Source organism: Anguilla anguilla, chromosome 9 (assembly GCF_013347855.1).
Source record: "Anguilla anguilla isolate fAngAng1 chromosome 9, fAngAng1.pri, whole genome shotgun sequence".
In the NCBI taxonomy this organism is placed as follows: domain Eukaryota; kingdom Metazoa; phylum Chordata; class Actinopteri; order Anguilliformes; family Anguillidae; genus Anguilla; species Anguilla anguilla.
The window spans coordinates 9055568-9068362 of NC_049209.1; the positions used below are offsets into that span (position 1 = coordinate 9055568).

At 39.7% G+C, this 12795-nt stretch overlaps 1 protein-coding gene across 3 annotated transcripts; it reads right to left on the reverse strand.

Annotated features, from left to right (window-relative positions):
* Window positions 1-2582: 2582 nt before the first annotated feature.
* LOC118234895 (cdc42 effector protein 2-like) lies at window positions 2583-9694 on the reverse strand. 3 transcript variants are annotated; one of them, XM_035431741.1, is made up of 2 exons: window positions 9489-9694; window positions 2583-5642 (listed from the first exon to the last, which is right to left on the reverse strand). In XM_035431741.1, the coding sequence occupies exon 2, from the start codon at window positions 5084-5086 to the stop codon at window positions 4352-4354; it is 735 nt and encodes a 244-aa protein (XP_035287632.1). In that variant the 5' UTR covers window positions 5087-5642; window positions 9489-9694; the 3' UTR covers window positions 2583-4351. The 3 variants fall into 3 exon arrangements, with proteins under 3 accessions (XP_035287632.1, XP_035287633.1, XP_035287631.1); XM_035431742.1 differs by having other exon boundaries at window positions 2583-5638; window positions 9474-9694; XM_035431740.1 differs by having other exon boundaries at window positions 9474-9694.
* Between the last annotated feature and the right edge of the window lie 3101 nt (window positions 9695-12795).

Sequence of the window (12795 nt, forward strand, 5' to 3'; positions counted from 1 at the left end):
CTCTGACATTCTTGAGCATGGGGCAAATACTCATGTGCAATGTGACCTAGTGAATGTAGCTTTGCTCACAGGTCCAAAACGTATTGAATTTTGTTTTTACTTTGGCTTGGACTCTCCTCCCAAGTTTATTTTAACAGGTCCAAAATGCCACATGGCCTTCACCAATACAATAATTCAAAGGGGGAAAACCCTGTGGAGGTTTGGGGAACCTCGCTCACCACAAACAACAATTAGGGGTCAATTAGTTTGTCCCAATTTCGTATATCGATGGAAATGAACTTACAAATCATCATCTTCAGTGTCTTATTTTAACTGCTCCAACAGCCCATCGGTTTGAGGGTGGTAAACGCTAGTTTGAATAGACCTGACATCTAGCAATTGCACAGTTCCTCTAGTGTCCATGACATAAATGATGTGCCTTAATCTGTGAGAATCTCTTTCAGGATGGCCACTGGATTTATTTTTTGATATTTAGGGCACTCTGCACACCGCCGCAAACATCACCCTGTATGCTTGGCTAATAAAATCAAGCCATTATACTAGTGTCTTGTCCAGCCCCAAATGACCTGCCATCAGATTGTTGTGAAACCATTTTCTGATGGCTTTTTGGCACTAAACGTTGTGTGCTATCCTCATTTGTATATGGGTCCAGACTCACCTGATACTACTAATCTTTAATTATACATTAACTATACTAATTTTATTTAATAATAGTGGTTATGTCACTGCCCTCTGCTGGTCGAGCAGCCTCCCATCCATTTTAATCACCTGGTCGACGGCTCAACTCAGAGTTTCATCCCAAGACTGTTAGAGGGCAAAGTCAGTCACTCTGGAGAGCAGAGGAGGGCCACTAGTCCCCCCCCCCCCCAAACCTGTGTCAGACATTTCTGCTTCACCAGGACCAGGGGTTTGTCCACCAGATGGCCTCTCCCTGAATCACAATCATCCTTGATCCAATCATTCCTCCTGCAAACTGAGCCCTGCGTTACTAACATGAATATGTCCCAAGCATTATGGTACCCTGAATGAGGTGGCTATATGAAAAAAGTGCTGTAATTTCTATATGGTGAAACCAACGTGTATAAAATACCGGTAAACAAAAGCTTTAAACTGCACTTTAAACAAATGTGAATTGATTACAAATCTAAAATTTTGGAGTACAGAGCCAAATCGAGAAAAAAAGTATTTGTCCCAGACATTATGGAGCTCAGAGTATATAAGTGCAGATTAGCTTATAGTGGATCCTGTTCCTTGAACAAAATATGTTCATTACAAATATATGTTAACAGTTCTGTCAAGTGGTATTATTATAGTGCATTGTTTTACCAACTGTGTGAAATCTAAATGGTTTATTTCATTGCGGGTGAGACTAGTGCCTTCTATCTCATCAGTCTCTCTCTTCCTCCCTCATCTGCTGTTTCACTGATCCCTTCCCCCCCCCCCCCCCCCCCCTTTTGATGCTGCCTCAGTTCTCAGGGTCAGTGGCTGTGTGTTCCGGTGGCTTTCAGTTAACAAAGAAAGTTGGACGAATTCCCAGGACTGTTCAAAAAATGTGCAAGACATGCACACACACACGCACACACCCACACACGCACGCACGCACGCACGCACGCACACACACACAAGTCCAAAGACATTATTATTTTCTCATTTACTAATTCAAATACACACCAGCATGATCCCCAAACAAACATGAAAATGTGTAGTTTTGGCACCAAGCAGTCATACGTGTTTTTCTTCATTCACAAATACAGGCACATCTTCAGTCTAACAGTCCAATGTCATTGTTAATTTTTGCAGTACAAAAGGGATACAACCCCAAATTACAGACTGGCAAGTGGGGTCCTTGATCAACTAAGTATTTTCAAACTGACCAAAGTGGTTCTCTTTGGTCATATGTAAACACTGCACACTAACATCAATAATAGTAATCACAGATGCCCGATGTGCTCCTAAATAATCAGGACCCATCCAGCAAACATACAATGGCCATTAGCTGCCTGCCATCAGAACAGATATCAGACCAAATAGCTTTCTGTAAATTGATAGTATGGCAGTATGTGTGCAGACAGTTGAGCGGAGACAGTCTAGAACATCACCAGGTAAAAGACTATAATAGTTGGTAAATGGACCAGCCATTAGTAGACCACTGTAGTTTCAATTTACTGAAAGCTGGCAGACCAATAGCTGGCACCAGCATACAAAACATTATTTTCATACCTACTTTACAAACTTAGTTTGGTTTAGTTTTTTAAAAGTTATTTATTGATTAACTTGTTCAAATTTGTTTGTGAAGAAACAAAATAATTATTGTTTTTAATTGTTCGTCAAAGTTATGGACAAATGTTGCTTGAATCCTTGCCGTGGAGAGTATGGTACTTGAAAAAAAATCTCAATAAAATCAGCAGTACAGCAGTACAACTCACTAATGACATAATCATAGCATAGCAATTCCAAACTATGTACAGGATGAGCTGTGTTCTATATGGGTAGTGTATTGTTGGAATGAATTTATTCCAATATTCTTAGAAATTAAGGAAATGCTATCCCAAAATCACACTGAATGACACGGAATGCAGACATTTAGGGCAAGAAATGAGGTGTTTATTTATAAGAATAGTAGCTTTCAACAAAGAATCAACCCATTGTTTCTTTAACCTAAGTAAAAATATCTCCATATATTTATAATAGGTTACAACAGTGCAGTAGTGCAACAAAATACACTACTAATTATTTAATTAATAGTGACTCAAAAGGTTTAGTACAATGTTTACTACAATGCAGAAACAGTTATTTGTGTGAGATGATCATTTGGCTGTGTGGAGCCTTAATGGATTTGAAATTACAGAGTATTCTCAAGACCTTAACAGGAAAATAAAAGAAACACTGTCAAAATGGCAAGAAATAAAGGAGGCAAATACAAGTAGATAACAAGAATGGCATTCATCGGTTCTTAAGCTGAGAAGTAAAACATTTTCACTTCTAAATTTTCACTCGGTTCATTCAATATGATGAAGAGAAAAGAAACAGAATTCAGGAAATTGTATATTAAAGTTGGTTAAAATGTAACAGAACAGTGAAAGTGTACAATTTCTAGAGTAAGCCTTCAAAAGAGTATGGGAAAGTCACAGCCCAAAGTGAGTAAGAGTGCTCAGAAAGTGTCATGTCCTTCTAAAATCCCCTGGTAAGTTGAGGCACAAACATTTCCGGCTGATTACCTCTATTGGTCACAGACTGTTTTAAGATTTTGTTGTCAAGTCTGGTTGACAAAACAAAGCCACTCCTCCAGATAATTGACAACCCGAAGGTCCATCAATATTTCACAATAAAATATTTCAGAAATATGAATCAATGAAATATAAAACTTCAAAAAGAAATGACTTGGGTGCTGTGATACACGGCAGATATTCATGGCCTTATCTAGGCATGCAATTCTTCAACTGTGCCCAAATTCAAAAACTGAAAAATCTATATTCACATTATCCCTGTATATGTAGTGCATCCTATATCTTGTATTGATCCACTGAGTTGCCCCGCTGTGATCTGTAGTGTTTGACATCTGTAGTGAATTTTTTGTTTCCTCTCGTGAACATATACTGAAATATTTTTAAATGTCTTTCCTATTTTAAGAAAGATTATGTTTGTGTTTGTGTTCTGATTTAAAACATATTATAAGTTGAAACCCCAATTTTTGTGGAAAAAAAAAAAAATTAACATGGACATTAACTATTTCTTGAAAGAAACCCAATATATTGTGTGGTGCAGGCAGAATGCTTGATATTCCCACTTCACACACACAAAGCATTACATTTTCTGATCTCACCCTTGTGATTCAGATTACATTACACATTATTTTTTAAGAGAAGCTATACATTAATTTTTTTCTCTGGAGTGTTCTTTATAAGAATCTAAAAAAAGTGGCCATAGTCTGTCTCACAGGTTGGATGCCCACTCAATCACAGTGTATTCTGGTCTGGAGGACTGTAGCTTATAAGTTTCAGAATAAAAACAAGGTGTGTAAGGACAAAAACTATTCAGTTATAAAAATACATACTTTAAAGGCACTCACAGGTGCATCAGTCTAAACTGATTATTGTTTTATTTTATATTAACCAGCAACTAATGCCCCCTTAAAGCAGCTACAGGATAAACCAGTTTTCATGGGAGATGGCTCACGGCTGTTGTGTGACTCATACAGTATAAAAGGCTTGAAGGTAACAAACCAACAGTAAAAAGTCCAAAAAGGGCTTCATAAAAAGTGTTCCATCGTGACGTAATCCAGTCAGGCATGGTTCTAGGTGTTGAGGAGGTGGGAATTGGGCTTGCTCACTGTGCTGCACAGCCAAGTCCCTCAGGTGAAGATTCCTTGTCGTCCCACATGCAGACCGGCCCCACTGAGGCCCAGACGTTGGTTGTCCATGATCTGTAACACTTCATCCAGGATGGAGGGCCCCAAGTCCAGGTGCAAGGAGAGCAAGGAGCTGGCGTGGGACAGGTAGGGTCTATCCTGGGCCGTGTCCTCAGTGTCACATCTCTCTGCATCAGGCGAGGCTTTGGGAGAGGGAGGGGTTAGAACAGAGGTCTTGTTGGAGGAGTGGACAAGGTGCGGGGAGCGGTCCCTTCTGGAGAGAGGAAGGGTCATGTTCTTGTTGTCCAGGTGCAGCCTGGGAGGCTTGGGTGGGGGGATCTGGGAATGGGTTTGAGAGGGGATCGGGGCCGGCAGTGTGAGGGCCTGGACACCCCCGATGATGGGCAGAGAGATGGCGTTCTTCAGTAGGAGCGAGCCCTCATGGGAGTGTGGGTCTCCACAAACACTGGCGGGGCGGTTGAGGTGCCGCTCCCCGTACAGGCTGGGGCACTGGGAGAGGCCGTGGCCCTGCCGGCCGGGGAGCAGGTGGAACTTCCCCTGCAGGAAGGACAGGTCCCCGAACAGGTCATTCTCCCCGCCCCCACTCCCAATGTGGATGGTGTGTCGAAAGTCCCCCAGGGGCGGGCTGATCATGTCTGAAGACAGGATGTCGCGAAGCTTCTCCTTCTTCCCTCTGCGGCTCCCCCGCTTCAGGTAGATGGGTACCTTGGTAGACATTTTTTGTTCCTTCACCAGGCAGCACAATCTGGCCACTGGACAGAATAGCTGGACAGCAATAAGGCAGTGTTCGTGTGTCTCCTCTGTAGGGTACACGGGCCCCTTTTACACTAGTTTGGAACTGTGCCACTCGTCTACCCAACTGGATGCAGATCAAATATAGTGGAGAGTGGGGGGAAGATGAGAGCTCAAAGCTGAAGTGGAGGGGTCAATCGGTCTCCCGCTAGAAAAAATGTGTTTCTGTTCTGACAAGCAGTTGAGCTGTGGAGAAAAGCCAGGCTAACTGTATGACTGACACAGCTAAGCCGAACTTGCAATGGTGAGCAGAAAGACAAATGATGGATGAGAACTTCAAAGCTCCTCTCTGATATGGGAGTAAAAACTGTAGCAAAAAAAGCAACACTAAATCACACAAGCCGAAGGGATGTAGGAGTAGTGACTTTGGTGGACAAATTCAGAGGGAAAGGGATTGGAAGCGGTCAGCGGTGTCTTCTGAGGATTTTCCCAGTGCGATGAGATGAATCATTCACATCCAACCTCTGAGCCACAAGTCTTTCTGAAACAAACACAGAGTAATCATTTTAAAATCTGGAAGAGCTATTGCTGATTACACACTACAAAAACCCCCATCCCTCTCACCCCCACAGGAAAAGGATACTGGATGCATGTCATAAAATGCGAGACAGTCTAACAAAAGAGTACTCTTTACTAGACTGTTGTTTAGCATTTTGTCATGCACAATGCTGCCATATACAGTATTTAATCGGCATTTTTGTTTTACCTGGATTGTTCCCCTCTTAATACATAAACTGTATTTAAACCAAAGACTCTCTTAACACAGAGAAACTGGGGATATCACAGCAGAGTCTGGGTCAGCTAATTAGAAGAATAGGGTTAGTGTTCTTTAATGCATCCAAGGGGCAGTGTGGTCATGATTCAACTGACTTGGCTGGAAAGCGAACAGATGGAGCCACTTGCTCTAAGTACAGTATATCTCCAGGGGCCCCACCCAGACTGTCACTTAAATCTCTGCCCTGCTCAGAGTGGTAGGGGTGGCTTATTAAGACACCGGGCATGAATCCCACATTAAGGCATGCTTCTTGGATTACAGCTACGAGAAAAACTGCTCTGGAGAAAAGACCGTGCTACCCGAAAAGCTTTCCTTTGACAGGTTTTATATCCTGGCCCTCCAGTCACTGCCTTTAACACTTAGCCATGCTGGAACATGCGATGTGCTCAAACAAAAACACATCCAGTGTTGGCACTCGTTCACCGTGAATGGAAAACAAATTCCGCCTTTTGTAATGGGGTTGTTTATCTGATGCATGAACAATGTTCCAGGAACTAGTATTTAGCACTGTGAAAATCCCCCCACATCAGGGTTAGATCTTTGATGGGATAGGTCCCGTCACACAATAACACAGGATGTAGGAAGCCCAATATTCATTCAATAATTGGACTGTTCAGGTAAATCTCTCCGCAAAACAGTCAAGAACGACAGCATAACAGCTTAATTATAATTATAATTATACACTTGATTTCTGGGTATAGAAAATATAGAATCACATATTAGCCACATTTCACATCCCAAGAAAGACAGAATGAACTGTACCACAATATATTGCTTTGGTATGAATTATCATTCTCCTCAACAAAAAGAAAATGTTTGGGTGGAAATAACCTGTTCTTAAATACAACTGTAAAACAAAACAGTTAACGTGTGCCTCGTGAAAGCCTTTTGTGGATACAGTACTGTCCGACACAGTTGCTGGTGACTGACCACTCACTGGGTCAGAAAGCATCTCATTTAGACTGTACAGAATGAAACAAACAAAGGCCAACTCCCCGAACATACATATCTATGCTCCTGAAACCATATAACATGCTAATCCTGAACAAAAGCGACAGGGCTGGGTTTCAAACCCCCATACACCGCTGCCTTAGCCACTGGATTAGTAGGGCCACCGGTGTGATGATATCACAGTGTGATAATGAACTGAAGTGGCTGAGCCCGGCCCTGACTCACCAGTGGCCATTTCTGAAGCTGGTGTTTCCCTAGTCCTGGGTGTGTAGTTACAATCACCCAGCCACCTCATAGCAGCCCACTGCCAGTCATCTAAAATAGCCAGAGTTCGCCCACAGAGAACAGCATGTCCACACTCCAAATGGAACTGATAAAACTGCACATGTTGCCTTGCAGACCTCTGTAAACAAGAGCCATATAATCTGTGGATAGTCTGCACTGAGGAAAATGGGAAGAACACGAGGAGGCTTGTTGAGCCTTTCTGAAATATAGTAAAAACAAACCATCTGCAGCAAACTACACCCTGTTGTGAAACATAGAAATATTTTCACTGTTTATACTTTCCCGTGTAGACTTTCTCCCCTAAACTGCAGTTTAATGTGAATTAGCTTCAGAAGGGCCAGCCACCCCATACGACACAGTAGTAATCATACCCTATATGAAGAGCATTATCACCCCAGTCTATTTTATTTCCATTCAATTTTACATGTTGGCTGCAACTAATATTAAGGGGACACACTCTTGAAAAGCTCATGAAAAGCTCTGAAAGTAAGACACCAAAAAGATAATAAAAATATAATGAAATGGTGATTTAAAAAAGAAAACTGTCCATACTTTTTTGGAGAAGAGGAGTAAGGGAGAGTTTTTGGTTGCCAGATTGAAAACAGTGTCCATTGTATTGTGTGGAGTGTTCATTTGTAGATAATGCATAGAATACACTGTCACTAGGATTTTTTGCCTCTGTGACTGCACATTCACACAAAGACTGTAGTCTGAAGTCTGAGAGGGCCATTGTTTGCACATCACATACCTCTTACTGCAGCAGAGTGCTTGTAACTGAGTGCTTTCTGAACAATGCTCGTACTGTAATCCTGAAAACTCTGCTGTCAAAAGCAGTTAAAGTATAACACAGCCAATTATGTTTGTGCCAGCTACATAATTCAATCACATCATGACGCAATTCATACCCCTGGGAATTTGAAGGAATTACTCCTGGGTACATGCATAGATACAAACAATGTGTCCAACATGTCAAGCAAAGCTGGAAAATTGCTCTTCCCCAGAAATTTTTTATACGTTCATTATTTAAGCATCAAGCATAGCATAACTAAAACTTCTATACAGACTTCTTAACCTTTTAACTTTAAATAAAAGTGGCAAAAGACCTTTAAAAATTTAACTTGACCCTTCACTTCCAAACATAGATGAAACTGACACGCTTTGAAAAGGAATACTAGAGTTGGTATTTAGTGATCAGCTTACACCGACTGCTAAGGACAGTTACACTCAGCACTGGTAACAGAGTAGGCCTACAAAAACATACTATGTATGAAAAAATCTATTAAATTAAATAGTGTTAAGTAACTGATCTATTTTATTTGCATTGTACATTGTTCAAATGTTTAAAATCATTGTATTCTTAAGACACGCGTTTATATGTGTGCTGCCACTCACATTTATTTTCAAAAATGTATTGAGCGTTACAATATGAAGATGAAAACTTCCTCACTACAGTGTCTTCCATTTCTTAAAGCATCCACTTCTGTAGGAAGCACAGTGATGACATTCTTGGAATGAGGCAAGAATATAATTCTATTAATAGTGCAATTGATACAGCACGATGACTCCCTGTGATATAAACATGCAAGTGTACGTTTCACTAAAACAAACCATGAGGAAGTATGAAAGTAGTCAAATAAAAGCACTGCACCACCAGATTAATTAATGTAAATCACAGCATAAATATAATTTTCGAAACTGTTCGTAATAGATCGTTAGGTTTTCACAAATATTGTGTCGTAGTCCAATCTTGCATTTTACACTGGTGTTTGTAAACAATTCGCTAATTTATAAATACATTTAAAAAGCAAATTAAATAAAATACAATTTGACTAAATTTGAAAAGCGTGTTTCCAATAACAGTTTTTTTCATCAAACTGCGTTTGCTAAAGCGTTTCCTGCGCTCTATGGTTTATGTGGTTTTTATTAAACAGACTAATTTACCGTGTGACTGATCGCAGCTGCTGGCATGATTTATATTTTAAGAACACTGCAAGGAATCGTTGATTATTACACAAGCCAGATATGGACGAAAGTCAAAGAATCGGCTATAGGCTACGTTACCACTGCGTGCATGGGTGTTGCTGGGTCATACGCACCATCGCTGCATCTTAAGATAATTTATGACAACGCATAATTAATGTGTGACAAAGCTAGAACACCCGGCCTATTAAAATGCATCTATATTAGCAAACCATCTAAAATCCATTGATTTAATTAAAATAAACCAGTGTATGTTTATCGAAATGGACACCCCGTCAGTCCCGGTAAACACCCTCAAACTTTCAAAAAACACTCCCTTACCTTAAATTTACTCACCGCCTGTTGCTGTCTCTCAATTAACACTTTCAAAACACACAAAACATACTGTCTTCTCTTATCCGAAGTATTCAGCGGGTCACCATATTCTTTCTCCAAAGCCTCCGGCAGTGTCACGGTCCGTTCTATAGTGGGAGGGCACTTGCCGTCTCCTCCTTGCTCTTCTGGGCGAGTTCAGAAGCATTCATTTAGTGGGAACGAGCTCCGTGAAGCTAGCAACAATTAGACTTCCTGCATATAAGTTTTGGTCAAAACTTCCGGTGAGTTTATATCAAAATACAAGCACAGAATTAACGTTAATAGCGTTAATTAGTCCCAAAGAATAACATTACAGTGACCACGGTTTCTGAGCTTTGATAGAGACTTAGGCCTACCTTTATTTAAAAACATTTCAGATACAATTTTTACACAATCGCTAGCATTAGCTTCTATCTTGCTATTTGGCTGGTTTAAATTACTAGCTACTTCCTTGCTATTTGGCTGGTTTAAATGACTAGCTACTTCCTTGCTATTTGGCTGGTTTAAATTACTAGCTTGCTGTTTGGCTGGTTTAAATTAAGCCTGGAATATTAGGCTACTTTGTATGTATATTTTTTTAATTATGCAAGTATTTCTTTGAAATCACGTTCCCAGCAATTGTTGCTGGTGTTTTAGTGTAGCCTGGCTATGCATTGCCATACACACTCAGTTCAGTACTGGCTCATTGTTTGCTACCAGATTACTGCCAAAACTAAAAATTGTTACCAAATGAAAGGGGATATACATTTAATCTACAGACCCATATCTTCAAGGGGGTATACATTTACTCGACAGACCCATACCTATAACATTATGTAGTAATTTCTGAAATCATGTTCCTAGCAATTGTTGCTGGTGTTTTAGTGTAGCACAGCCATGCATTTCAATACACTGTCAGTTAAGTACTGGCTCATTTGCATACCAGATTACTGCCAAAACTAAAAATTGTTACCAAATGAAAGGGGATATACATTTAATCTACAGACCCATATCTTCAAGATTATGCAATAATTTCTTTGAAATCACGTTCCCAGCTATTGTTGCTAGTGTTTTAGTGTAGCCTGGCCATGCATTGCTATACACTGTCATTTCAGTACTGGGCTCATTTGCATACCAATTACTGCTAAAACTAAAAATTAAACACCAGCAACAATTGCTGGGAACATGATTTCACAGAAATGACTACATAATATTATAGGTATGGGTCTGTAAGGTAAATGTATACCCCCTTTCATTTGGTAACAATTTTTAATTTTGGCAGTAATCTGATAAACAATGAGCCAGTACTGAATTGAGAGTGTATAGAAATGCATGGCTGGGCTACCCTTAGCATAAACACCAGCAACAATTGCTGGGAACGTGATTTTCCAGAAAGGACTGCGTAATGTTAAAGGTATGGGTTTAAATATGATTATATAATGTGTAATTATATCCAACTGTAATAGTTAAAAGAAGAAAAACGACAAAATCGCAGTTAAGAAATCGTTGCATTTACAGAGCTTTTAGTTTGAAATCCTCTAACCCGGAAGTCTCCAATTGTTGCCAGCAACAATTGCCAGCTTCACGGACCTAGTATATGTCTATGAGTGGGAACGGTACAGACCGGAAAGTACAGTTGGTTACTGGATGACGCACAGCTGTGATAGGCATCCCTTTCCCTGGAGTGTCATAATCTTGCATATGTTGCAAGTCTCTGTATCTTGAGTATGAGGTCATCAGCACTCACCTAACCATAAAATTGGACTTTTTATGTAGGCTAATTAAAATCGAACTGAACACAGGATCACGACTATCCACTTCTAATGAACACTTGGCTATAAACCAAATGTGTGAGGCAAAGTTTCGCGAACGTCTGGTAAATTGTGGATCTACGTGATATATATTTTTAAGTGATCATTTCACAGACTAGGTGAAAAGTGAGGCTCAGTTTCTGTCGTTTCGATAGATTGCTTCATCGGTAATATCCAACACATGGGAGTCTGTGAGACAGTACATTTGTGGTCATAGGCATGCGGAAATACGCGCACTGACTCACCGGTCCATCGGTTCCACCCTGTTACAGACCTTAACCACACACCCTCTGACTAAGAACTTCAGCTATTGGGATAGCTAGTACATCTAAATTGTGAATAAATCACACTACCGACTTTGACGACGGACAACTTAAAAATTAGGCTTCGTCTCCCGGAGAATCTGACTCTCCAACCGATAGCCTAGTCATTTTACTCTGATCTGTTTTTAGTGAATAAAAAATGTGATAAATTCTCTCGGCCTGTTGCATTTCCCTCAGAAGTTAAATAGGGTGGCGGTACTTAAATAAACTGACCTATTCTGTATTTTTAGTGATGTGCTTTACATAGCCGATACATTTATCAACTTTACTTATACACTTTCTTTAGACATTTAAAATATGGACTGTAATTCACACTGGTAATAATGCTATAATAATGCTTTGTAAATTCAACTGCAAATGAAGATATCCTAAATTAAAAAACGCAGATGTATTCGTTCAATGCAAATATCATTTAATCAGATGACTATGCGCTAGGTCTAGGTCCAGGATTTCCAAGAGCAGCACTGAGCTTAGCTGGTTCAGATCAAATATACACAATGAAAAAACATTTGAATAGTAGTATATCTATATTATTAAAAATAAATAAATAAAAATCAAATTCACCTGGCTTCCATTCATTTATCTTTTTCAGTCTCAAACACAGTTTGATTGATTTGAGCCTGTTTAAGTTGACTGAGTATTTTTTACGCTGAGAGATTACCATTAAATGAGCATATATAGCATTCAAATGTTAGTAATTTTACTTTTCCTGAAAAATCACTCTCTTTTCTTACAGCCCCTAAATCAATTGAATAATTTTGCTGATAAATTATTTACCAGGCCTGATCAGAGTAGGTTAATAAAGCTTGTATATAGACAGGCAGAAAAAGCGAGCAGATGCACCATAAATCTGTGGATCAATAGAAATATGTCACTGGCGACCAATGGATATGTAACCGGCTGACTGTGATCATTGGTTAGCAAGCCTTCAGATTAGCCTTTATTATCATAAAAACAAATTAAAATTTAAACATTAAAAAAAAAAAAAAGTCTTCAAACCACCTCCAGGCTAAGAACTATTTCATCTTCACCCGCAATTCGAAACCAGACAATTTCAAATGATTGCATATGTGCCTCTACTCAAATCTACTACAAAATCAAAGGAACAGTAATGTAAGCAAAAACTAGACAATTTAATTCATGTTACAGATCCTCACAGACCAGACTTTAAAATGT